Here is a 25,269-nt window from a genome sequence, read left to right on the forward strand (position 1 = left end):
GGATGAGGCACACCGTGACCCGACCCGACCCGTGGTTTCTAGGGGTTTGTGTTTCTGGCCCTTCGCGGGCCATCGGCCGCAGCTCTGGGGGAAGTCCTCTGTGATGTCAACAGGAGCAGGAGCTCTCCAGGTCTTACCCTGTTAGCAGATAATGGTGACTCACCACTCAATTTGGCACGAAATTAGTCTTTCCGCGTCGCATCTGCTCAAGTGTGACTCGTCACCACTGCTGTGTGACTGCTTGTTTGCCTGTAGCCAAAGGCAGAAATGAAAGCACTTCGCTCCTGCCGCAGAGCGAGTGGGACATACGGTGCCGTGTGGCAGGGAGCGCGCTGTGCCCGCCTTCCCCACCTGCCCTGCCCTGCACGCGGAGCCCTGCGTGGCAGCGGGCGTGGCTTGGGGTGGGGGCAGCGTTCAGAGATGACCTGCAAGAGGGGTACCTGGGGCAGAGCCGCCTGGACACCAGCCCCCGCAGAGAGAGGGGGCGCTTTGCTGCCAGCCTCATCCTTCTGTCAGGCCGCTAGCGGTGGGTTTGCGTCTTGAAAGCCACGTCTGCTTGCAAATGAATGTTTTGATTTTTGCTGCAAGGATTCAGACATTGTTTTCCTCAGTTAAGCAGGCAGCTGACTTTCTCTCTCTCTCCTCTTGGCAAACACATAATGTCACCTGTGAAAAGGGAATTTGCATCTCCGTGATGTTAGACATGGGAATGAAAAACAGTCTCCTGGAAATGGATTGCTGCTTAATAAAACCTTTGGGTGGAGCTTCCTGAGCTTTTTCTGCGCTCGCTGGTTGGGAAGAAAACAACAATGCGGCCCAGGCCGCTCCGTGCCCGTCAGCAGCAGATGGTTTCCTGGGAGCCTCCCCCCGCCGCTGCCCTCCTTCCTTTACCAGCGAGCGCTCCCGGAGACGGGATGGAAGTGCGAGGAGCACGCGTGGTCGTGCGGTCCGCAGCCAGGACTCTGGCCCCTCCTCCCGCGTCCTGGACTCTGCACCGAGCTTGGTTTCCAGACCCGCGCTCAGCCTCCTCAGTGCCCGTCTCCTCGCCTACTACAGACACCGGCTTTCCAGAAAGTGCTGTGAGCCCTTCAAGGTGACCGCACGGGAGAGCAACCGGGAGGCTGCTTCGAGCCGAGGTTCTGGTTCATTTGCATCCTGCTGTCGGAGCTATGATGGCTATTGATTATGATGGCTATTGATTGAGGATCGTTCAGAAAACATGCCCCCTCTCCCCATTAGCATATGCTTAGCAAATGACCTCCGTTCTCATAGGACAGCAGATTTTTGCTTCCTGCTGAGTCTGAATTAACTGGGTTTAAACTGCGTACACGGATTTAGGAGAGAAATATGCGAATGTCCTATGGCCTGGTGTACACTGTGGCGCAGAGTTTGCTGTGTGTCTCCATCATGGCGAGGAACATCGGGAGTGATAGAAAGTGAGTTGACCTCCTCCTTTCTTCATGTTTTCACCTTCCGCAGCGTTAAGCTCAGAGCTGAGGCTGTACGGCAGGCAGCTGTATGTCTGGAAGGGACAGTGTGGCCTGCGGTGTGCTTTCTTAGTCACTGTTTCTTAGCCTTCTTTACATTTTTTATTGAGTTCAGAGAGGAAGGGAGAGGGAGAGAGAGAGGGAAACATCAATGATGAGAGAATCATTGATCGGCTGCCTCCTGCATGCCCCACACTGGGGATCGAGCCTACACCCTGGGCATGTGCCCTGACCGGGAATCAAGCTGCGACCTCCTGATTCATAGGTCGATGCTCAACCACTGAGCCACGCTGGCCGGGCTGTTTCTTAGCCTTTTTGAAAGTCAACAGAATGGGCCTTACCTCTAAGAACGGCCTCTTGTTCTTTCTGAACGAGTTCGCTTCTGAATGCCATGGCCGCCTCTTCTGGTCCTTCCAGCTGTTTGGTGCTGAGTTTGCAGGAGGCTTCGCAACTTGAACATCGGTCTCCCGCCCTCTTCCCCGGCAGCCAACGCCCTCCGCGCACCTCCGCCTCTGCCCGCGATCCCTGCGCCTCTTCCTGCTGGGGGTTTCTTATTGCCGCCGCCTTTGGATCTTTTCCCTGCCTTCTTCGCTGAAGTGTGAACTGTGATAACATGCCCTCAGGAGAACCTGCGAGTTAATCAGTGGACTGCTGTCTGCCTTTAAACAAACGGCATTGTGTTGTCTGCTGCTCTCAGGGGCCCTGGGTTGCAGGCTGAAGCCTTTCATGTTGTGAGTGGAGAGCTCATCTCCCTCTCCCCCCAGAGAACACGGCTTTTCTCTGTCCCTGATCTAATGGACTGTAATTTAATTTGTCGTGTCCAACAGATACGAAATCCAATGCAGAATCCTTAATGGATAGTTTTGTATCTCTGCTGTTGTATTATACGTCCCCTCTGTGGCCAGTGGGTTGGATGGTGAGCACAAACGCTGGTGGATTTCACGCTCAGAGGGTCGGAGCCAGGCCAGCTCTGTCGGGGCTGCGCTTGGCATCTCCATGGTGAGCCTTGGCTGGAGGGAGAGTTCGCCCACCGAGACGGGGCGTTTTTGCAGAACCGGCTCACAGGGGACCAAAGTGTCCGTATGCGCCAGGTGCCGTGCCAGGTGCTTCCGGTCAGTTGTCTCAGTGATTGTAAACCCTAAGAGAGACAGGTTCCATTCGGGCCAGAGGAACAGAGGACTTACTTTGGGAGGAATGGCTCCAAAAAGAGTGGAACTGATAGAGTGCCTCACCTGTGTGACTGTAGGGAGAAGTTTCAGAGTCATGTGGAGAGTTCAGGGGTAAAATGGTAAAAGGTGCATAGAAAACTAACCAAGTGAAAATCAGGCAGAGCAGGAAGCTGTACAGCAAGTGAATAAATGTACTCACACACTGCTGTGTAGCTCAGCTACTAAAGATGTATGTATAGTCCTGGCTGGGTGGCTCCCTGGGGTGGAGAGTCATCCTATACACCAAAGGATTGCATACGGGAGGCAACCAATCAGTGTTTCTCACATTGATGTTTCTCTCTCTCTCTCCCTCTCCCTTCCTCTCTCTCTCAAATCAATAAACATACTAGTATCCTCAGTTATTCAATGTTTACATTCTACATAGAGTGTAGAATGTAAACGTTGAATATCCGTTTAAGCAAAGATTGTGATATAACTTGAATTAGCTAGTGTCCAGCCAGGAAAAAGGAAGGGTTGGTGTTAGGGTTAGGGTACCTTAACCCTAACTAAAGACTGGTTGGCTGGAAGGCAAGAGGAGGAACGGGGAAGTGGTATTTTTACAAAGAGCCATGTTACCCCATTAGCCTTCTTGACAGCGGAGTCCATTAATACAAGTGAAGCTGACAGAAGCCCAGTGCACTGCAGGTCTGTTCCTGTGACGAGGGTGCCGTTCATGCAGTGTGTTTCTGTTCCCGCTTAGGTATGTTGATGACGTGATCAGCCGCATTGACAGGATGTTTCCTGAAATGTCCATCCAGTTATCCAGACCCAACGGAACGTCAGCGATGCTTCTGGTAAGTTCTACCTGACCATCTGTATGGAAGAAAACTGGCCTCGAGATTACATGGTAAAGGGTGTAAGGTCACTGAACTCCAGAGCCCGGGGACCCAGGAAGATTCTGGGTTTGCCGCCATCGCCGAGCAGTCACCGTGGGCCAGGGGCAGCAGAGAGCCTCAGGTGTCGGTGACCTGTCGTGGGAGCCCTGCGTCGTCCGCAGCGTCTGCCCAGGCAGCAGGGGCAGGAGGGGAGGGGAGACTTGGCCCCGTCTAAGGCGGTTGGGGTCTGTTGGGCTCACTAAAGCTGACCAGCCTTTCCTCGTGGGCCCGGAGGTATCGGGGCTTCGGAGCCCATCAGAAATGGAGGGACGGCCCCTTCCCTGTGTGTGACCCGGAGACACACTCCCGCCTCCTCTTCACGCGCATGGACCACAGATGCGCACGGAAGACGGGCGGGAGCAGGAGGGGAGGACACACAGGCGCTCGGTAAATATTTGCTGAGTGAACACGTGAGTGACAGGTCACAGCATCTTTCTCTCCCATGTGTATGCGTGTGTCCGCGTGGGCTGCAGTGGGGACTGCTGCGGGGGAGGGAAGGAATGAGGCATCCGCACTAGTTCCATCCCAAAACTGTCCCTAACCCTAACCCCAACCCAACCCTGACCCTGACCCTGACCCTGACCCTCCCTTTTTCCTGGCTGGACACTAGCTAATTCAAGTTACATCACTTCCTCCAGCGTCTCTGTGAGTCGGAGGTCATGGCCATAGCTGTGCACTCCATCCCCCGGATGATGCACCCGAAGCTTTCAGCCTCTGTTGTGGCTGCTCTCTCTGCCCTGTGGGGGGCTCTTTAATGCTGGTATGTTAATATCATGGTGGAATAAATCCTATTTCCATTCTTTGAGGAGATGAGCTCAGTCATCCAAAAATAAATCTAGCTGTGTTGATATTTAGTTTCAGTTCATCTACCGCCTAACATCCCATTATTAATTTTCTTCCAGCAGTCAAAATATTGTAAGCGCTTAATCGAGTCAGAGACTAGAACAAGCAGCTGGCTTCTTTCGGCATTTAAAATACTCATGTACTGCCGGCCGGTGTGGCTCAGTGGTTGAGTGTCGACCCATGAACCAGGAGGTCATGGTTTGATTCCCTGTCAGGGCACATGCCCGGGTTGCAGGCTTGATCCCCTATGTGGGCGTGCAGGAGGCAGCCGATAGATGATTCACTCTTATCATTGATGTTTATATCTCTCTCCCTCTCCCTTCCTCTCTCTGAAATAAATAAAAACATATAAAATATATTTTTTAAAATATATTAAAAATTGTGACTGATTCACCAGGTATAAAATCGTAGGGAAAAGATGAAGCTTCAACCATGATATTTGAAAGATACCTTGATATAATATAACTGAATCTTTATGTTACATGATTTACAACAAATAAAACTCACTTGTCAATCTTTCTAAACATGCATTTTAACTAACCTTCCATCTCTGTAACATATTCATGCCTTCTGTTGAATGGCACGTCTTTTTTAAGCCACGCGGACACATCTCAGTGCCAAGGTTGAGAAGCCCTGCTTTAGCGCATGCAAATGTGCGGCTCCCGGGAAAATGCCAAAATGTTTTCCTGGGAGGCAGCACGGAGCAGGACACAGGCTTGTCCCCGTGTGCCGAGGCCAAGGCACAGCGTCAGCCGTCCTTGGGCACACTCCGGAGTCTAAAATTCTGTGATGCTGCCCTGACCGGGTTGGCTCAGAGGATAGAGCGTCGGCCTGTGGACTGAAGGGTCCCGGGTTCGATTCCGGTCAAGGGCATGTACCTTGGTTGTGAGCACATCGCCGGAGCGAGGTGTGCAGGAGGCAGCTGATTGATGTTCCTCTCTCATCAATGTTTCTAACTCTCTATCCCTCTCCCTTCCTCTCTGTAAAAAATTAGTAAAATATATATATTTTTAAAAAATTCTGTGATGCTGCTCTAGCCAGTGTGGCTCAGTGGACAGAGCGTCGGCATGTAGACCGAAGGGTCCCGGGTTCGATTCCGGTCAAGGGCATGTACCTTGGTTGCAGGCTTCTCCCCAGCCCGAGCCCTGGTCAGGGTTCGTGCAGGAGGCAACCAGTTGATGTGTTTCTCTCACATCAGTGTTTCTCTCTGTCTCTCCCTCTTCCACTCTCCCTAAAAATCAGTGGAAATATATCCTTGGGTAAGGATTAAAAAGTAATAATAAATAATAAATACCTAATTAAAAAAATAAAATTCTGTGATGCTGCAGCAACCACTTGCGGAATCTGTACCCAGATTTCAACACTTTGTCACAGCACCGATTATGATTGGAATTCTTTGTTAAATGCTGTTTTGAAAGTGCCATTTTGTGAGACTTACTAGAAAAGTCAGCTTTTATTTTTTACTTCATTTTGACACATAAAAATTGTACATTTGTTTTCTGAAATCAGACCCGATCTTTAAGGCAGCAGATCTCAGATTAGGGTCCAGCCAGAAGGGGCCGCAGAGACTGTTTCGGGGGCTCCCCAAGTCAACGCCGCTTCCAGGGCGGACACGCTTTCCTCTCCGCGCTCTCGTTCGGGTTCACTGTGTTTCCCGGGGCTGCCTGGCCTGAGGTCCGTCGTCACCCTCATGCCTGTTGGCTTGCGTCTGGTGTTTCAGACATTTGTTTTGTTTCTCATGCGGTGAGTACTGATAGCTTCCCACAGAAACAAAGTGCCAGGGCCTCGGGAACTCACAGGATCGCAGCGAGACCAAACGTTAGAACTGCTGCTCTCAGGCCCTGGCCGGTTTGGCTCAGTGGATAGAGCGTCGGCCTGCGGACTGAAGGGTCCCAGGTTCGATTCCGGTCAAGGGCATGTACCTTGGTTGTGGGCACATCCCCAGTGGGGGGTGTGCAGGAGGCAGCTGGTCAATGTTTCTCTCTCATCGATGTTTCTAACTCTCTATCCCTCTCCCTTCCTCTCTGTAAAAAATCAATAAAATATATTTTTTTAAAAAAAGAACTGCTGCTCTCAGGAGAGGTGTGTCTAACGTACGAACATTCAAACGGTGTGTCAAACTGAATTTCACAGCAGTGGTTCCAAAAATGGGTGTTGCAATGGCAGTGAAATGAATGGAAGTTTATTAATGATGAAAAACGTCAAGGTTTAAAAAAGAGTAAAAGTTGAAGGGATGTTGGCCGCTCTACAGGCCAGCTGCCTCGGCTTCCCCAGGAGAGCATTTCCGGAGGCAGTTTGGGGGCTGTGAGCGGGGCTGCGCTCACCGGCACCGAGGGGTGCTGGTGGTTGTCGGCTACCACAGTGGCCGCTGGGCTGAAGCCGAGCTCTGTCTTTTAGGGGAGGAGACTGCAGTCTGTGAAGTGGAAACAGCGTGTTGTATGAGGTTTGCTTTAAAATATTTCAAGAGAGAGAGGGCTGGATAAAGCAGGTGTGGCGACATCTAAATCTTGGTCGTTTTCTAACTTGGGTGGTTGTTAAATAACCTGTTCCTTTATGTTTGAAAATGTTTGCAATCAAATATTATGGGTGACTATCTAAATCCAAGATAGATAGTATTTCTCAAAAAAATACAGAAAACACGAACAAATAAAACTACAATAAACACAACTAGAAGACCAAGAATGCCCGCACTCCAAACTGTGCGTGAAGAAGACAAGAAGAGCCGCACGGGCCAGTGAGCTCTCCCCTGCGGGCTCCCTCAGCCTGGCTCCCAGGGCGGGCCTGTGACTCCCCGCGGAGGGCAGGGCGGGCCCCAAGAAGGCCAGTGAAATCAGGCAGTGCTTGCCCTGGAGGCCGGGCGGGCGTGGACGGGGAGGCACGGGGAGCATTGGTGGCGGCGGAAGCGTTCTGCCCTTTGAGGAGTGGTTTATGTGGCTGCGCATTTCTCCACGTCCGGAGAAGGGTACACTAAGGTGTACATTTTACTGTAAGCAAACTTAACCTTAAAAATGTTTAAACCTTAACTCTACCAATGGTATGCTTGCCTAAGTGTTTAGGGATGAAGTCTACTAATGCCTGGAAAAAATGAAGATGGATCAGTGGCTAGGTAGATGGAGATATACACCGAGTGGCCAGATTATTATGATCTCTGAACGCATAGTAATCTGGCCATTCAGTGTATATCCTATATAATAAAAGGCTAATATGCAAATTGTCCCCTCGACCAAGAGTTCGACCAGCAGGCAGGCCAGCCAACCACCCATGTCCCCTCCCCCTGGCCAGGCTGGCCAGACCCCACCCATGCACGAATTCATGCACTGGGCCTCTAATACACACACACACACACACACACACACACACTGAGTGGCCAGATTATTATGTGTTCAGAAATCATAATAATCTGGCCACTCAGTGTATGTGATAATTAGGTAGGACAAAATGATAACTATAGATCCTAGATCATGGGAATATGGGTGTTCACCTTACAATTCTTTCAGCTTCTTAGCTGTTTGAAATTTTTCATCGGAAAAGTGTTGAAGGACTAAACAGCACGTGAGGAACCACCCCCACCTCCCACCCAAGGAAACCAGCGCCACAAAGCAGAAGAGCACTGTTTGCCATCGCTCTCCGCTGACCTTCACCCCCTCCGGTGGATGGAGAGCTGAAAACTACTCTTGAATCAGAAACTCGGAAACAGGCAAAAATGTGAAAAAATGACAGAACTTACACTCAGTAAAAAACGGACGAACTGGTAAAATTATCTCAGAAATTGACTAAATTTCAACATGCTCAAGGAAAAAAATAGATTCACGTGAACTATAAGAAGGGCATTGAAGAGATGCCGGGAAACAACCAAGAGGATGCAAATAAGCAAAGGAAGAAGAAAGGGTCAGAGAGCAGGTGGTGGAAGGGAAGCAGAGACGGAAGGAAGAGACGCCGCGGCCGCAGCGGGGGCCCTGAGCGCGATGGAGCAGGAGGAGCGCGGCCGCTCACGGAGGTCTGACCTGCACACCGGCAGGGCTCGCGGGTGCCGGGGACATCGACCAGCGACGGCCCGGTCTGAGATGCAGTCCAGTGATGCTATTAGACATCAGAGATCAAGAAGTCCCCACGGCTTCCAAGGAAAAGAACCCAGTCGCTTACAAGGCAAGAGAATCAGACTGGCATCAGACGCCTCGAAATCAATGCGTAAAGCACAAGGCAGTGATGGCGGCGCTTTCAAAGGCGTGAATCAAGGGTGCAGGTGCCTTCCAAGCAGCCAGGCCAGAGAAAAACCATCTCAAACAGAAGTCGGCGCCTGCTCGCCCAGCTCGCGGAACCTCAGGAGGACGGGCTTCGTCCAGCCACGGGACAGGCGGGGAGACTTCAGCTGCGCCGGAGAGGGAGCATGCCCTGTGTTTCACTGTCGCTGTGAGACTGGACAAAGGGTGTGATGGGGGGGAGTGCTGATGTTCTAGCACAGCGGAGAGCATCTCCACCAAGGTGGGAGGAGGGTAGGTGAAGATGCAGTAGAATGAGCTCACTGGTTTTAGTGTGTGTGATAGAGGAGACTTAAAGGGACCATCACAGATTGACACACGAGACGCTGAAGTGCCACCTGAGAAAAGGGAGGTCTGAGGACACGAGTGTGGACAGGCGGTAAGAATGAGAACACAAATCTAAGCCTTCCAACAGCCGTCAGCCAGTGAACACGTGTGCCAGCCAGGAGAGCATCCCCGAGAAAGACGCATTGAAAACATGACCACACGTGGAAACTGCACCAAAAGGGGGCGCGGGGCGTTCTGTGGGTTTGTTTGCTCGTTTGAACCAATCTCATTACCGGGTCCCTGTGCTTCTTTAGTTTCTGTAGCTGTTCGCTCAGCACGTCCCCAGAGGCGATCGTGCACGTGTGTCTGTCGTGGAATGTGTGTTTAGCACTTAGTGGTAACTGACAGTCTCCCTAAGAGTCCCTAAGATATTTAGTCTAAATGAGTGATAGCCCAGTTAGTCTCCCTAGAATCTCCCTGCCCCCCAAAATGCTAATATTTCAATAATCCTCAGATGGTATCATTTCTAATGATACCGTTTAAAGCCCATAGTTCATCTCTCGTTTCCCGCCACACTTTTCAGTTGCTTTGTCCCCAGAAGTTGGGAAGCACCTTCTACCAGCGCTGACGGGTCTGTATCATGAGGCCGGCATGTACAGTAGTGGAAGTAAATGTGGGAGAAAGTGTTGCCTCTGCTTTCAACCACTTTGGGTACATTCTGTGAACTCGGTGCCTGGCAGGAACAGCTGGCGCTTGCTCTTTTGAGGCACGTGAGGCTGTGCTCACGCCTCAGGGAAGCGGGTTGAGGAACACTGTCCCACGGCTGCCTTAGCGGGTTTAGCTTGTGTGGTTCAGGTTTATGTCATGGTAATGGGGCCTCTTTTCAGGGAGCCCAGTTTCCAGACTGCTGGTCTTAAGCCCTGCCCCAACGCGAGAGCTCTCTGTCCCAGCGATCATCTTCCTTCTTCTGACAGACACCAGCTGTACCGGTTACTAATGCGGATTTTTTTCAATAGATGGAGTTACACATATGTTGACATACATGCGATTTGATATGTATGCTATTTTGTTGTAATGACAGCAAGCTTCAAAACTTCATATGTCAAATTTGCTGAAGGTGTTAACATCATAGATATTTTTACGCTTAAAAATGTCGAATTTTGTGCCAAAAAAGAGCATTTGCGGGAAGTTATAATTCATTACTTTATTTTGAAGAAAAGTGCTGCTGACTACTTCAGGAAGCTTATGGTGAACATGCTCCATCTCAAGATACTTGTGAACGCTGGTTTAAACGCTTTAAAAGTGATGATTTCGATGTGAAAGATAAAGAACGTCCAGGTCAACCGAAAAAGTTTGAAGACCAACAGTTGCAAGCATTATAGGATGAAGATGCATGTCAAACTCAAAAACAACTTGCAGAAAGATTAATTGTTGCTCAGCAAACAATTTCCAATCATTTACAAGCAATGGGAAAGAGTTTAAAGGAAGGAAAATGGGTGCCACATCAACTAAACGAAAGACAAATGGAAAACCGAAAAGTCATCAGTAAAATGTTGCCTCAACGGCACGAAATAAAGTCTTTTTTGCATCGAATTGTGACTGGCAATGAAAAGTGGATTTATTTTGAGAATCCCAAACGCACAAAATCCTGGGTTGATCCAGGTCAACCATCAACATCGACTGCAAGGCCAAATCGCTTCGGAAAGAAGACAGTGCTCTGCATTTGGTGGGATCAGGAAGGTGTGGTGTATTATGAGCTTCTAAAACCAGGTGAAACGGTTAATACTGATCGCTACCGACAACAAATAATCAACTTGAACCACGCTTTGATCATGAAATGACCAGAATGGGCCAGAAGACACGGCAAAGTAATTTTGCTTCATGATGATGCACCATCACACACTTCAAAACCAGTTAAAGACACGTTAAAAGATCTTGCCTGGGAAGTATTAACCCACCCGCTGTATTCACCAGACCTTGCTCCTTCAGATTACCACTTGTTCCGATCAATGGCACACGCTCTTTCTGAGCAGCACTTCAAAACGTACGAAGAAGTGGAAAATTGGGTCTCTGAATGGTTTGCCTCAAAACAAGAAAAGTTCTATTGGGACGGTATCCACAAATTACCTGAAAGATGGGGGAAATGTGTAGCTAGCGATGGACATTACTTTGAATAAAGCTTTTATTACTTTGGATAATTTCTCTTGAAATTACCGTGTTTTCTTTGATTACAAAATCCTCCATTATTAACCGGTACACCTACTGCTGACACTGTGGGAAACAGCCCCGCATTGTGATCCAGCAGGGAGCTGGCCGCAGGTGCACAGTGCCCCGGGCACACCGGCAGACCGGCCTGCACCTGCCGCCCGCCTCTGCCGCCCGCCTGCCCTGTGGCCTGAGCTCTGGCCGCAGGCTGCCAGCTGGCCCCCTGGTTTCTGGACGCACAGCCCTATCCACCTTTCTCCAGGCCAGCCTCCTGCTCCTTAGGGAAGCTCACCTGGTCTTTATAACCTGGCCTCAGTTTACCTTTGACCTCTCTCCTCCCTCCCGTGGCCTGGGGTCCGTGGCGCGCTCTGGTGCTCCTCATCGGAGGCCTGTTGGCATCTGGATTGGACCGTTTCTCCTGCATGGAACTGGCGGCGTCTGCAGACGGTTGAGCATCCCTGGCCCCAGACTGCTCAATGCCAGTAGCTGCCCCACTCACTGTGACAAGCGAAAGTGCCCCCTCACTTCCAGGGGCTCCTGGGGACCACCGGACCCCCCAAACGCTCCATGTTGTCCGCGGCTGTGCCTTGGGCCTGCTGATCCCTCTGCCTGTGGCGTCTCGGCCACCTCCTGCCCTTCTGGCAAAGCTGCTGTGCGTTCTCGGGGTTGGGTCTGCGCTCCTTTTCGAGAGGCCCAGCCTTGCTTCTTCGGGCCGGTAGTCTCTCTCGTTGCTCCCAAAGCACAGCACAGGCCTGTCTCACAGGGGCATGCGGTGCACAGAGGGCCACGGGTTGATGTCAAGTGGGTCACTTCGCTTTAAAATGCCAGTTGGGCCCTGGCTGGTTTGGCTCAGTGGATAGAGCGTCGACCTGTGGACTGAAGGGTCGCTGGTTCGATTCCGTCAAGGGCACATGCCCAGGTTGCGGGCTCAATCCTCAATAGGGGGCGTGCAGGAGGCAGCCGATCAATGACTCTCTCATCATTGATGTTTCCATCTCTCTCTTTCCCTTCCTCTCTGAACTCAATAAAAATATTTTTTAAAATAAAAGTGCCATTTGACAGCTCCTACAATATCACATACCACATGCACAGAGCCTCGATGGGCTTCTGAAGGAGTCTGTGGCCTGGCCAGTTACCCAGTAACCTCCGTTCCCACCTCGTGCGTGGCCTCAGCTGCCTGGGTGGACACGGGGCACTTTACAGAGAGGGCTTCTCCGAGACTTCACAGTTTCCAGAGGACAAAGAGCCGCTGTAAATTATTGGCACTGATCTTGTTATTAGAAGACAACCCTATTGATCAATAGGCCCTTTGAATCCCTTGTAACTTGTCTCACTTTGTATTTGACCAAATGGAGCCATTTCTCCCAACACCCACTGCAGTCAATAATACAGAGCAAAATGACGCTCCTCTTCCCAAGTCATAATCTTTGTTTTGAAGAGTTATTAACACGGAGCCGGCTGCTGTAGACACGGTTGTCTTCTGCAGATTTATGCCCAGCAATTGAATCTCATTAGCCCGGATTTACACTGCATGGACCAAGCGTGTAAATAATTGAAACCTTCCGGGGCTGCATTAAATCTTCCGCTGATTTTAAAAGCAGTTTATCTCTGTATTTTACTTCATTCCCTAACCCGGTCCACACAGTTGATTTTTCCTCCAGTTAATCGTTTCCTCGTGCCTATGCGTTGAGATAAAACAGTTGTCGTTTTAATAAAAGTGACACACACAATCCATTTTGGTTGCCAGCCGAGTTAAAAGATGAGTATGCGTTCACACTGCCGTGATCGGTGGCATTATCAGTTATATAAGTTATATGATATTGAATTTTATTAAAGTTAATTGAAATAATTGGGCTGCGTGTAGTTACAGGAGTAGTGGTGGGCATTACACCGTTGTCATCGCCATCAACCCCCTTCAGGAGCAAACTAGTGAGAATGCAGGCTCTGCCCTGGCCGGCGGGGCTCCATGGTTGAGTGTCGACATGAACCATGAGGTCACCATTCGATTCCAGGTCAGGGCACATGCCTGGGTTGTGGGCTCGATCCCCGGTAAGAGACGTGCAAGAGGCAGCCGATGAATGATTTGCTCTCATCATTGATGTCTCTCTCTCTCCCTCTCCCTCTCTGAAATCAATACAAATAGATTTCCTTTTAAAAAGAATGCCCTCTCTGGAGCAGACCCCGGCTCAGTCCCGTGCTCGGACACTTCTGGCAGGCTGAGGGCTCACCTCTGTCGGCTTGACTCCACGGTGCATGTTCTTTCTCGATTACTGGCCCCCACCCCCGCTTCTGGGTGTTTCTGAGCCACTACCAAACCTCTAGGAACGTAGTGTGCCTGTGAAGGCCTCCTGTCCGGCTCCTGTTCGTGGCGGTCATTGGATCCTTTTTGGGTGCTGGTTTCCCGGGCATCACAGAGCCTGCCCCTGCCCTTCTGCCCAGCCTTGAGCCACTGTCTTGCACGACTGGGAGCCCCAGGAAAATAGAATTTTACCAAGTTCTTCCTGTTCCGTGTCATGTTTGCAGGGCGTAGAACTGTGCCTGGTGCAGAGGAGGCCTCCGCTAGGAGCCGCTGAGTGGATGAAGCCGGGGCACAAGTAGTGCGGGCGGCAGTCAAGTCTCCGGTTGTTTAAGTAACAAGGACCGGCTCCCGCTGCCCGGGTGGGTCGGGCCACGCCAGCGCAGGGACTGCTAGACTCTGGTGCTGGTTAGAGGCCAGTCTCAGCCCAGAGCTAGCCGAGCGGGGTGGGGCACCTGACTCGGGGAGGGGGGGGGGGGCGGGGAGGCAGCTCACACAGTGGCAGTGCCATCCAGGAGGGACCTCACAGCCGCACCCTCACGGAAGGGGTGGGATTTCAGGAAGCTGACGGGCCTTCCACGCAGGGAGACAGGGAAGCAAGGGTGAGACTTGTCCTGATTCTAGAAAAGTCTGCCCCTGCTATCGTGGGTAGAATCCTAATAATTGCTCCCTGTAACTCCTGCCGTGTGGTGGGAACTGTAATATATGCTTATCAATTTGGTTTTCACACCAGCCCCTCCGTGCAAGATGTTAGCACCGTTTCATGGAAGAGAACAGAGAGATTCAGAAGGTCACACTGAGTACGGGAGCTGGGGTGTGACTTGAGATCCAGGGAGTCAGCCCCCGGTCCTGGCCTCGTCACCCGGCGCTGTCCGCGACAAGGTCGCTGGGCCAAACAAATGCAGGAAGCGCCTCGTACCTGTGAACTGGGGGGATGTGTCGCAGTGAGTCGGTTTCTTTAAAGGCTTCTTGAAAGGGGATGGTTTTGATAGCATTTGATGTGGGTAGGAAATACTTTCTGAATATATTTCTGACTCTCCCAGTTGTATTTCCTTCCTTCCCACGGGCTTTATCAAATGATTGTTTTGTTGGTAAATTTAGGGTGCAGTTGGGACTTATATGTAGATGGTAACCTCCTCTCAAAGGGAGAGAGGATTTATCGTTTCCATTCATTCTCATTAAAATCAGAGCATTTGCATCTTAACTTTTACATCTTGTTCCAGGAATTTTAAGCAGCATGATTGTATGGAAGTGGGTCGTATTAATTGCAAATGGGCTAGACATCTGCTCGCTAACAAGAGCGATTTTTTTAGCTCTGTTTTGTTGTTACATATGATCTACCAGAGTGATTAAGTGAGGGCTGGCGGTGATGCTGTTACAAGACTAGGATTCTTAGAGACTTACAATGTAACCATGAAAATGAATTTAGGAGTGAATCTTGAGAGTTCTGGAACTGGGAGCAGTTACCCATCGCAGAGTGGGGAGGTTTTTATCCACAGCGTCCGGGAGCCTTCTCTGATCTTGGAGCCGCTCTGGGTCCGCTCACAGCGAGCCCAGGTCCCGGTCCCAGGCTCTGGGGCGAGGGGAGAGGAGCGGCGTGGCTGCTGTTCCTCCGGCAGCTGTGGGTGGAGTGAGGGGAGGTGTCGGGTGGAGAAATACTGTCCCGGCTGGAGACTGGTGGGACGGGCGAGTTCTCTCCTGAGGCTAATAGAACGGTTTCTGAGGTGGTTTCCTGCGGCACTAATTGCTAAGGAGGTTGATATGCACAGGAAGCACTCAGTGGTTAGACACAGCTCAGCAGGCTCCTTCATTGCAGTCCTTTTCAGAGCCTTTAACCTGCCAGTGTGTACGAGCGGGGGTATGTGTGTGGTTTCCCCAACTTGTTTGACCAGGGACACCCTTTCCTCCCGTGGAGTACACTGAGGGACACGCTGTCGGGGAGAACTTGCTAAGTACTGATTTTATCATTAGGGGCTGAGGAGTCTAATGGATGCTGTGGCGCAGTTTAACGTGGAGTCCAGCTCCTTGGGGGGCTGCCTAAGCGTCGTGCCACCTTGAACCCTGCAGGATCGGGCTTCTTCCAGGCTCAGGTTCCAAGCCACTGGTGCCACTGGCTCCGCTGGGGCAGGAGGGAGGGTGGGGCCTCGGCATGCCTGTACTTGACAGGAGGAAGGTGGCAGGTGACTGAGCAGCAGCGACAGGGAAGGAGAAGGCAGACCTGTCTGCGGAAAGTGTCCAGAACAAGCAACGTTTCCTGCAGTGGTTTCCTGGCCTGACCCGGCGCCTGCTGCCCGTGGGCTCCGTCAGTATTTGCTGAATGAGTAAATCGTTCGGTGCTCGAGGCCTCTGCACGGAAGGTGTCCAATGTTGATACTCCATCACGCCCTGTGGCCGTTTCATTGTCAAATGTAGGTAATCTTTCACACCTGGAATCAAAGGTGAAAGCGCCAACTTTTCTATCCTGCCAATACCAGCTGTCCTCTCAGAGACAAGCCCCTGGCACGGCCTGCCGCCGCAGGTGTCCGGCGTTGTTATTCTGGGCGTGGGGCTGGATGGGAACTGATGCATCCACACCGTGACTCCGTCCCTCCTGGAACCTGTGAAGTAAGCTGACATGGGAAAGAGGTGATGTCTGCTACCATGCAATTGAGCAAAGCTCGCTGACTCACAAGAGGGGCCAGGCTGCAGTTTGAACCGTGACCTTGACCTCATTCAGGCGTCATGGTAATGGTGCCGTACCTGTCTTATAGCCAAAATCCTTCCCTGAAGCTCAGCAGGCTCTGCCCAGTCAGTCCCCGCCTTCCGCAGAAGGTGCTTGTTACCCAACGCCAGGATCCCTCGCGCCCTGTGATAGGGGAAAGCCATTTAGAGCACTTAATTCGCGTTGACTGTTTATTGGTGCATACTGCAATTAAGTTAGATTAATGAAAGGTAAATTCCAGTCTTTACGTGAAAACAAATCTCTTGGAAAGGTCCTAATTAGCATGTGTGTTTATTTAGCCTCTCGTGGTTTAATTGCATCTCATCTTGCTATTTACAAACAGGCGTCATTACGGAATAATGAGCGTGAGGAACATTGCTGCTGCTGCGGATGAGGGCTGGAGGCGGGGGAGGGGCGGGCCGGGAGTCTGCTGGTTTTGTGTCGCTTTCGAAAGAAGAAGGCAGATGAATGGTCCTCTGAGCTGTCTGAGGGGAGGACAGGGCGACAGCATGCCAGGTGGCAGCTTGCCCTTTGCTGCAAGGAGTTGGGCAGCTTTAACTCGCTGCTGCAATGTAACCCGCGAAGGTGCACGCGCTCACACAGCTGTCTGGGCTCCGTGTGCAGGCTGCTCTCTGTACAGCCCTGCATTGCAGAACCTCTGCCTTCAAATCCATGAGGGCTCCCTGGAGGCCGGCCAGCCCGCGAGGTGTGGGGCTCCCCTCGTGCAGCTCAGCCCGTCCCTTCAGCCCCTTAGAAAAGCCCAGTGTAAAGTAAATGGAGAAAGAGGTTCATGAATGATATCTCAGCGGCATCCCTAACACCGCATTCCAACCAAGCATAATGTGCCATCATTCCTGAAGTTACACAGCAAGTTCATCTTCTTCCGCTGGGTGCTTGGTCATTTACCGCCTGTGCTCGCCTGGTTCAAGGGCAGAGAGCTGAGCTCCCCGTGGGAAAGCGATGAGCAGATATCTCGTCGTCTGTGCGGCTCTCCAGTTCCTGCTGTACAGCACACGCTTCTCATTCGCAAGGAGCCGAGTGGAGGGTCGCGGTGGCAAACCCGAGGAGGACGCGCCCTGAGTCCTGGGTGGGAACCTGGTGGGAAGGAGCCTCGGAAATGCCAGGGCCTCCTTTTCCCCAGGTTCTGGTTGTTGTTCCACCACTTCTGTGACTGTTCTATATAAATGCAAATGGCTACCACTCACTGCAGTGACACCTCTAGGGATTCCTGGGTGAGCTGAAGTCCAGGTTTAATTTATTTAAAATCGGGTTGCAGGAATTCACAGTTTTCAGTGCATTTGTTCAAACAAATGAGATGAATTGTAAGGTGCCCTGAGTAGAAGCCAGAAAGTTCTTGGTGTTCTGACTGCAGCCCGTGTGTAAGGGACCCCGCCGCTGCGTCCTCCAAAAGCGGAGGCCTCTTGGTCGTCGCTAACTCGCAGCTGGTCCTTTCCAGCTCACAGAGCTGTGGGCACTTCTTCCCGTTCATATTAATTGGATTTTAAAGTGACCTTGTCTGTGTATTGATTTGAATGAACATTTTCTACATCAAGGTCAAGCTGGCGCACGTCTGACAGTCGAGATGGTAAAAAGCCAAGCGCTGCCGAACGGCATGGACAGGAGGGCGGGGCTGTGGGGGGCGACTTTGCACAGAGGACGCCCTGAGCCTTTGCAATGGAGGGGGCAGGTGGCGGGGCAGTGCGGGGACCACCCTCGCCTGGGCTGGGTCTGCCTCCTGCCCCAGAGCCCTGAGCCCAGATGCTGCTCCTCGGGTGTGTTCAGGGTGAGGTCTCAGCTCGTCTGAACTCGCACCCGCCGCCTTGGGAAAGTCATCCATAAACTCTGCCATCTAGCCAGGACCTCATCCGTGAGTCCCGTCTCTAAGCTGCCCATTTACCGTCTCTCCATGTAGGCGTCTCAGCAGAATCCAAACTCAGTAAAGGGAAGTGATCCCCCCGCCCCGCCTCTGTTCTTCCCTCTTTTCATCTCCTCTCAGTCCACAGCAAGACCATCTACCTGCTGCTCAAGCCAGAAGCCTAGACGTCGGTATGCGGCCTCACAGGCGTGCTCTGCCCTTGTCCTGGAGCCCAGGGCAAGTCTGCATTTTGGGGGGAGGACCCCAGGAGTCAGGGGAAGCCTGGGTGGCACTGAACATGGTCGCCACATCTAAGAGCACCTCTTAGGAGGAGCACCAGGTGGGAGTGCTCACCTGTCCAGCCACCTCCACCTCAGCCTGTGATGACGGACAGGCGCTGAACCAAGTGCCTCTGATGGTGCCACGCAGCAGGGTGACGAGGCAGCGCTCCCCCCGCCACCCTGGGGTTCCTCCAGCTACTCAGTCACGCATCGCTTTGTCACCTCTTCCAGAGGAGCCATAGTGGACTCTCCTGAGCCTCTCGAGGCTTCTGCTGACACGGTGAAGATGGGGCCTTGGACAGATGACGTTTTAATCCTTTACAGCTCTCACGTCACGTGATTCTCTGAACCCGTGTCGGCACCCCGAGTGTCCCATGCTGCAGGCACTCATCTGTTCAATAAATGAGTGCTCATTGGGGTCACTCACTTCATCTTTTCTTTCTCGGGAATTAGGACAAATACGTAGGTTCTTAGTGCTGTGGGGTAGCTATGCCTGTCTGCCTCCCCCGCCCCCCCCCACCTTCCAACTACACCTGGAAAAACGGCACCTACAGAACCGCAGGCCTCGTACGTCCTGGAGAGTGACATCTCTGGGTGGCTGTATAGCTGTGAGTGGCTGTATGGCTGTGAGTGGCTGTATGGCTGTGAGTGGCTGTGAGTGGCTGGTGCTTGTGAGTGGCTGGTGGTGTGAGTGGCTGGTGCTTGTGAGTGGCTGGTGGTGTGAGTGGCTGGTGGTTGTGAGTGGCTGTATGGCTGTGAGTGGCTGGTGGTGTGAGTGGCTGGTGGTTGTGAGTGGCTGTATGGCTGTGAGTGGCTGTATGGCTGTGAGTGGCTGTGAGTGGCTGGTGCTTGTGAGTGGCTGGTGGTGTGAATGGCTGTATGGCTATGAGTGGCTGGTGGTGTGAGTGGCTGGTGCTTGTGAGTGGCTGTATGGCTGTGAGTGGCTGGTGGTGTGAGTGGCTGGTGGTTGTGAGTGGCTGTATGGCTGTGAGTGGCTGGTGGTGTGAGTGGCTGGTGGTTGTGAGTGGCTGTATGGCTGTGAGTGGCTGGTGGTGTGAGTGGTTGGTGGTGTGAGTGGCTGTATGGCTGTGAGTGGCTGGTGGTGTGAGTGGTTGGTGGTGTGAGTGGCTGTATGGCTGTGAGTGGCTGGTGGTGTGAGTGGCTGGTGGTTGTGAGTGGCTGTATGGCTGTGAGTGACTATATGGCTGTGAGTGGCTGTGAGTGGATAGTGCTTGTGAGTGGCTGGTGCTTGTGAGTGGCTGGTGGTGTGAATGGCTGTATGGCTATGAGTGGCTGGTGGTGTGAGTGGCTGTATGGCTATGAGTGGCTGGTGGTGTGAGTGGCTGGTGCTTGTGAGTGGCTGTATGGCTGTGAGTGGCTGGTGGTGTGAGTGGCTGGTGGTGTGAGTGGCTGTATGGCTGTGAGTGGCTGGTGGTGTGAGTGGCTGTATGGCTATGAGTGGCTGGTGGTGTGAGTGGCTGGTGCTTGTGAGTGGCTGTATGGCTATGAGTGGCTGGTGGTGTGAGTGGCTGGTGCTTGTGAGTGGCTGTATGGCTGTGAGTGGCTGGTGGTGTGAGTGGCTGGTGGTGTGAGTGGCTGTATGGCTGTGAGTGGCTGGTGGTGTGAGTGGCTGTATGGCTGTGAGTGGCTGTATGGCTGTGAGTGGCTGTATGGCTGTGAGTGGCTGGTGGTGTGAGTGGCTGGTGGTGTGAGTGGCTGTGAGTGACTGTATGGTTGGCTTTTCTTTTTTTAACACACCCCTCCCCCCGAAGCCAAATGACAGGCGCTGTGCCACCCCTCGCCTCCCACGTGTGGCTTTGTGCCGGGTCACGCATGTGCATCTGGTTCTGGGTTCCTGGTGCAGTTAAGCCTTCGGTCAGCTTGCCTCCCCTGTGTCCTAGACGCAGACGCTGCTCAGGGTCACGGTGCCTTCCCCTGCGCACGCCCCGGAGGGACAAGGTCTCGGTGTCTCCCGGCCTGCGGGGTGGGTCCAGCGCCATATTTGCTCCGTTGGTGTTAGGTGGCCTTTGGTGGCAGAGTGGAGATAAACATTTCTGCTGTTCTCCTCAGCCTCGCTCCACTCTGCCTTTCCTGCCTGTGACGTGCCTTGCCATGGTGAACTAGGACTTCTCTTATTGGACGACTCCCCGCAGGCAGCGTCCAGCCGCCCAGCGCAGCGGGCCAGGTGCGGAGCGAGGCCGGGACAGCGGACAGCGTTTCTCCGGGCACCTCCCTGGAGGTCTGACCTGCCGGCAGGCCCACTGGCTTCCTTTGAGCCCACAACTTGCCATCGAACACGCGGGGACAGACGCAGGAGGGGTATGGAGGGAGCTCTTTGGAAATGTGCTGCTTAGTATAGAGAAGGGTTGCCGTGGCAACGGCAAGCCTGCTTCATTACCAGATGGCATTAGCTTTATCTGTGGGATCCCAGAGCAGTTGCCAAGAGCCCACCTGCACCCGATCCCTGGGCATCTTGCCTGTGACCAGGGCCGGCGCTGGCTAGTTTGCAGGTGGCGTCCATTGGCCTGTGTGTGACGCACTGCCATTTCCTCCTCCCAAACGCACGGTCATTACAACCTGCTGCACGCCGATACATTAAACCCACGCAGTCAGACCCGCGGGAGTCTGCGGCAGGTAGCGGGGCGTGCGCGCTGGAGAGCGCCTCCGCACACTGCACTCGCGGGGAAACGGAGGCTGGCGGCTGTTTGTTCAGTTGTGGGCCACACCCGTAGCCGCGTCTCGTGTATCTCACTTAATCCTCCAGCAGGCCCCGTGCGTTCCCAGCCGCGTACAGGCACCAGGGCTGTCTGACTTGCCCTGGGTCACACCACCCCAAGTGGCAGATGAAGGACTGCAGCCCAGTGCCCTTGACGTTGGGCGTCATGTTCACACCTTGGGGCCCAGCACTGCTGCAGCCTCGCTCTGCTGCATCCCTTAGCCGCAGGTGTGGGCAGGAAGGCAAACAGCGTCAGGGCAAGCTCGCTCCAGCTTGAGGTTAACTGGCTTCCAGTGCCCGCACCTCTGGGAAGTGCTGGCGGGTGTGGGCAGAGCCACCGGGGGCGTCCTCCGTGCAGGCCCTGTGCACACCCTCACCAGCGCATCGCCTCGTGGGCGCCTGGTGGCCACTCTGCGACGGAGCTGTCCTCACCTCCACTCGTCAGGAGGAAAGCGATGTCCGGAGACACCGACTCCAGGGCCTCAAACTGCCAGGCTTCAAACTTGTACGCAGAGCTGCATTATTGACCGTGTTAACCATTGAGGCGCCCTAGTTCATGCATTTCCACCTGGATGAGCGCCAGGTCCTCTCCGGCCCCGTCACACCTGAGAGCTGACACATGCCAAACGACTGGTGCACTGGCTGTCCGCGGCCTGCACAGCCCAGCCCAGGCACAGCGTGGCGGCGCTCCGGGTACGGATGAATCCAGGATGAGAAAAAGGCAGGAGGGAGCTACGCACCCTGATGCAGGTTCATGCAATTAACAACAAAAACTGGGCCCATCAGAGCCATTTGCCGCTCTTGCCCGGTTGTGGTCTTGCAGTCCGTTTCCCAGGACGAGAGCCAGGGCTGCGGAGGCCAGGGCCTCGGCGGGGGGTGAGAGGCAGCCTGGAGCCGCAGGCGCCCCACGGCAGGAGGCACCAGGGGCCAGGTCGTGAGAGACTCCACGTCGAGCAGGTGCCACCAGCCGCAGGCGGGGCAGTTTGAGCCTCAACACGAATAATAATCGCACCAGACAAAACCCCAGCAGCTAGTTTAGTCTGAGAGCGTAGGATAATGGGAGGAAAACGAGCCGTCTGCAGTGGGAGAGAGCTAGTGAGCCGGGCACGTTTTAACAACTGGAAAGGAAGGAAAAAGAGTTGAGCCTGTACCCTGCTTTCCTGGAAAGTGAGCCCTGCCGCTCCGTAGCCACACGGGAGGGGAGGGGAGCTTTCGTATAAAAGTGTTCCCGCTAGTGAGGGGAAACGGGGGTCGCACGGAATCCGCCGTGTGGGGCCTGCTGGGTCAGTGCTGGGTCAGCGGGTCCCCTCTGAGACCCAGCCTCGCACGCCTCCTGTGGGTGGAGTGGAACACGCCTGGGAAGCAGTCTTGACACACAGAATCGCCTGGAATGCCGTCTAATCACCAATTTACGGGAAGCGCAGAGTGAGAGGAACACGTCAAGCACACCACCGGGAGGCCGTCAGCAGAATCCGGCTGTGGGAAACGGGCGGGAAATGACCCGGTTTCGTCAGCAAATCGCGTGGAGGCAGGTAGAGAGAGGATGCCTTTCGTTCAGGAGCCGCTTAGGAGCCGGTCGGCAGTCACAGCGTGTCCATGTTCAGGTCCTGGGACCAGCAGCCTCTCACAACGTGCCGCCTGGGAGGCTGCGGAGCTGAGCACGCTCGCTGCACTGAGCGTGGGTAACAGTGAAATTTCTGGTTTTGTAGACGGGGATGACGTCACAGTGATGCTCTGCTGTTTCAGAGCCTGTACCTTTTGGAGATGCAGACTGAAATATCTACACATGGAAACGATACTCCGCTGTTTGTCTCAAAATAATACAGAAAGGGTAACCCACTAACTAAATACGCAAACATGCAGAAAGGGGAAAGTAGGTGGGGGAGGGGAAAGACTTGCCAAGAGTTGTAATTGTTGACGTTGGGATGGGTCCCTGGAGTTCCTTATACCATTTCGTTCATTGGTTTGTTATTTTAAATCTTCTTTAATAAAAGATTTAAAGAGATAATTAAGTTGGTGCTCCCGGGAGGGGTGATTTGTGTTATTTTACTTTAGTAGCACCTGCTGCAGCGAGAGCAAACTGAAATGGGTGTGTTCGCGCCTTTCTGGTTGGCATGACCCTGTGCTTAGCACTTGGGCAGATTGTATCAAAAACCTTAAAATATTTGCACTGTTTGCCTCAATAATTACATTTCTGCAAATCTGTCCTCAAGAAGTGATCCCAAATGTCTTGAACGCTTGGTGAACGAGAGTGTGTGGCAGCCATATTTATATGAGGGCGAACTGGCAGCAACTCCTGTCCCGCAGGGTGGCTGCGGGAGCCAGTGTGGCCAGCGAAGAGCCAGGCCGCGTGCAGTGCCGCCTCTGCCGACGGCGCCGCGACCGAGCAATGCTCATGTCGTAACTAACTTCGAAATACCAAGTTCGCTCTTCAAAACAAAAGAGTTAAAAGTAAAAATTCTAGTACCTGTAGCGTGTACTTTTTCCTGAATTCCATCCTAAGAAACTTAAGAATTACCAAGGCCATGTATCAGGTAGTTAAAGCCAGCTAGACCCGGGGTGCTTTTACGGAAACAGCATCTTGGTTACTGGGCGTCGCAGGAGAGTTCACATGTGCTGAGAGCAGTGGCCTGCAGGAGGAGGGGGAGGCTCTTCGTTTCAGCGCTTAGTTACCAAGTTATAACTCGGTGCCTCCCTCCTCCCCTTCCCCTTCTCCCCCCTTCCTGCCAGTGAGCTGGACGTGACCTGGGGACGGAGCATGACCTGGGGACAGAGCCTCCCCTTCCCCTTCTCCCCCCTCCCTGCCAATGAGCTGCGCGTGACCTGGGGACAGAGCCTCCCCTTCCCCTTCTCCCCCCTCCCTGCCAATGAGCTGCGCGTGACCTGGGGACAGAGCGTGACCTGGGGACGGAGCGGCCGCTCCCGCCTCTGGTTTATTGGCATCTTAGCTAGTGGTATCCGGTGGTGTGAGAAGTGACCCGTAATGTTGCGGGGTAGCAGTAACGAGAAGACCATACGCTCAATGAGGTGTTTTTGTTAACTTCCTCTGAAATGTAAATAAGTGTATTACCTTTTTCTTGCCGGGTTTGTATCCTGTGCCATTTGGGCAAGAGCGGAGACACCCTCTCGGAACTGAAAGCTGTTGAGGAACAGGGTATCAGGGACGTTCAGGGGAGAGGAAGGCTCTTATTGGGGACAGGCAGTTGGACAACCGCTAGGACTGGGGAGGAAGGAAAGGGGGGGCAGCACCCCCAGAACCGTCTGCATGCTGGAGCTGCAGGGGTCCGCTGCTGGGGGGGGGGGCTCTTGTCCTCACTCAGACCAGCGGGCCTTGGGCCAGTTCTGTGGGGTCGGCCTCCCCGGAACTCGCCCAGGGTCTCACCCAGGTGTCGGAGTTACGGGAGCCCCAGGAAAGGGAGGCGCCGTTTCCGTTCTGGGTGCCGGGGCTCCCGCGAGCACAGCAGGCACTCTTCCCTGGCGTGTGTGACGCTGCACTACTTTTGCATATTTTAATCCATATGCTTCCTGAAGGTTCTGAAAGAGAAAAAGCACTTAAACGTATTTCCAGGATTCTGTTCCTTTTTGGAGATAAAATTCAGCCACTTTCCGTTTACGGTCAGAATTTATTTGGAATTGCCGTCCACTCTGACCAGCCGCTGGGAACAGATTGGCCCAGGGGTACTCCCTGGACTCCGGGGTGCACGGGCCACGACGGCCCTGAGAACCCGGCTCGCTGACTCCTGGGGCGCCGGAGTCAGGGCCAGCCGGGGGGGAAGCCCATCTCGGGGCAGAGAAAACGAGGGGTGTCACCTTACCCGGCAGATAGCAAGCACGTGGGGCGCGTCCTGACAGGTATGAGCCGTTAGAAACCACGCAGGGTGGTGAGAGGAGGGCCCGCACCATCTTTAAGGTGGAGGAAGAGCTTGTGTTGCTGGGAGTTGGTTACTAAATGCTTCGGGACGCTAGCGCAGGCACAGCCAGCACGCCCTCCGCCGTGGCCTCCCCCGTGGCCCCCGGTGCATCTGACACAGGAGGGCGAGCCCAGCGTCGCCCAGCGTCGTCCTCTCATCATCTTGCCCAGCTTTGTGTGATCTGCATGTTCAGGCGTGGTGTTCATGGTCGCACACGTGTTTTGGCAGGTGACCTTGGGAAAGGTGCTGAAAGTGATTGTCGTCATGCGGAGCCTGTTCATTGACCGAACGATCGTGAAGGGCTACAGCGAGAACGTCTACACGGAAGACGGCAAGGTAGGCGGGCAGCCGCTTGTTGGTTTTCC

At 53.3% G+C, this 25,269-nt stretch overlaps 1 protein-coding gene across 2 annotated transcripts in view; it reads left to right on the forward strand.

The window, feature by feature from the left end:
- Nucleotides 1–25,269, forward strand: part of MED27 (mediator complex subunit 27) — a 138,315-nt gene that overhangs the window by 90,789 nt on the left and 22,257 nt on the right. For both annotated transcript variants that reach the window (XM_079790129.1, XM_079790128.1), the window contains exons 4-5: nt 3,396–3,489; nt 25,133–25,240. In XM_079790129.1, the coding sequence (XP_079646255.1) occupies nt 3,396–3,489; nt 25,133–25,240 (202 nt within the window). The remainder of the gene's footprint in view (nt 1–3,395; nt 3,490–25,132; nt 25,241–25,269) is intronic.

This window comes from Cnephaeus nilssonii, assembly GCF_951640355.1.
Source record: "Cnephaeus nilssonii genome assembly, chromosome: 14".
In the NCBI taxonomy this organism is placed as follows: domain Eukaryota; kingdom Metazoa; phylum Chordata; class Mammalia; order Chiroptera; family Vespertilionidae; genus Cnephaeus; species Cnephaeus nilssonii.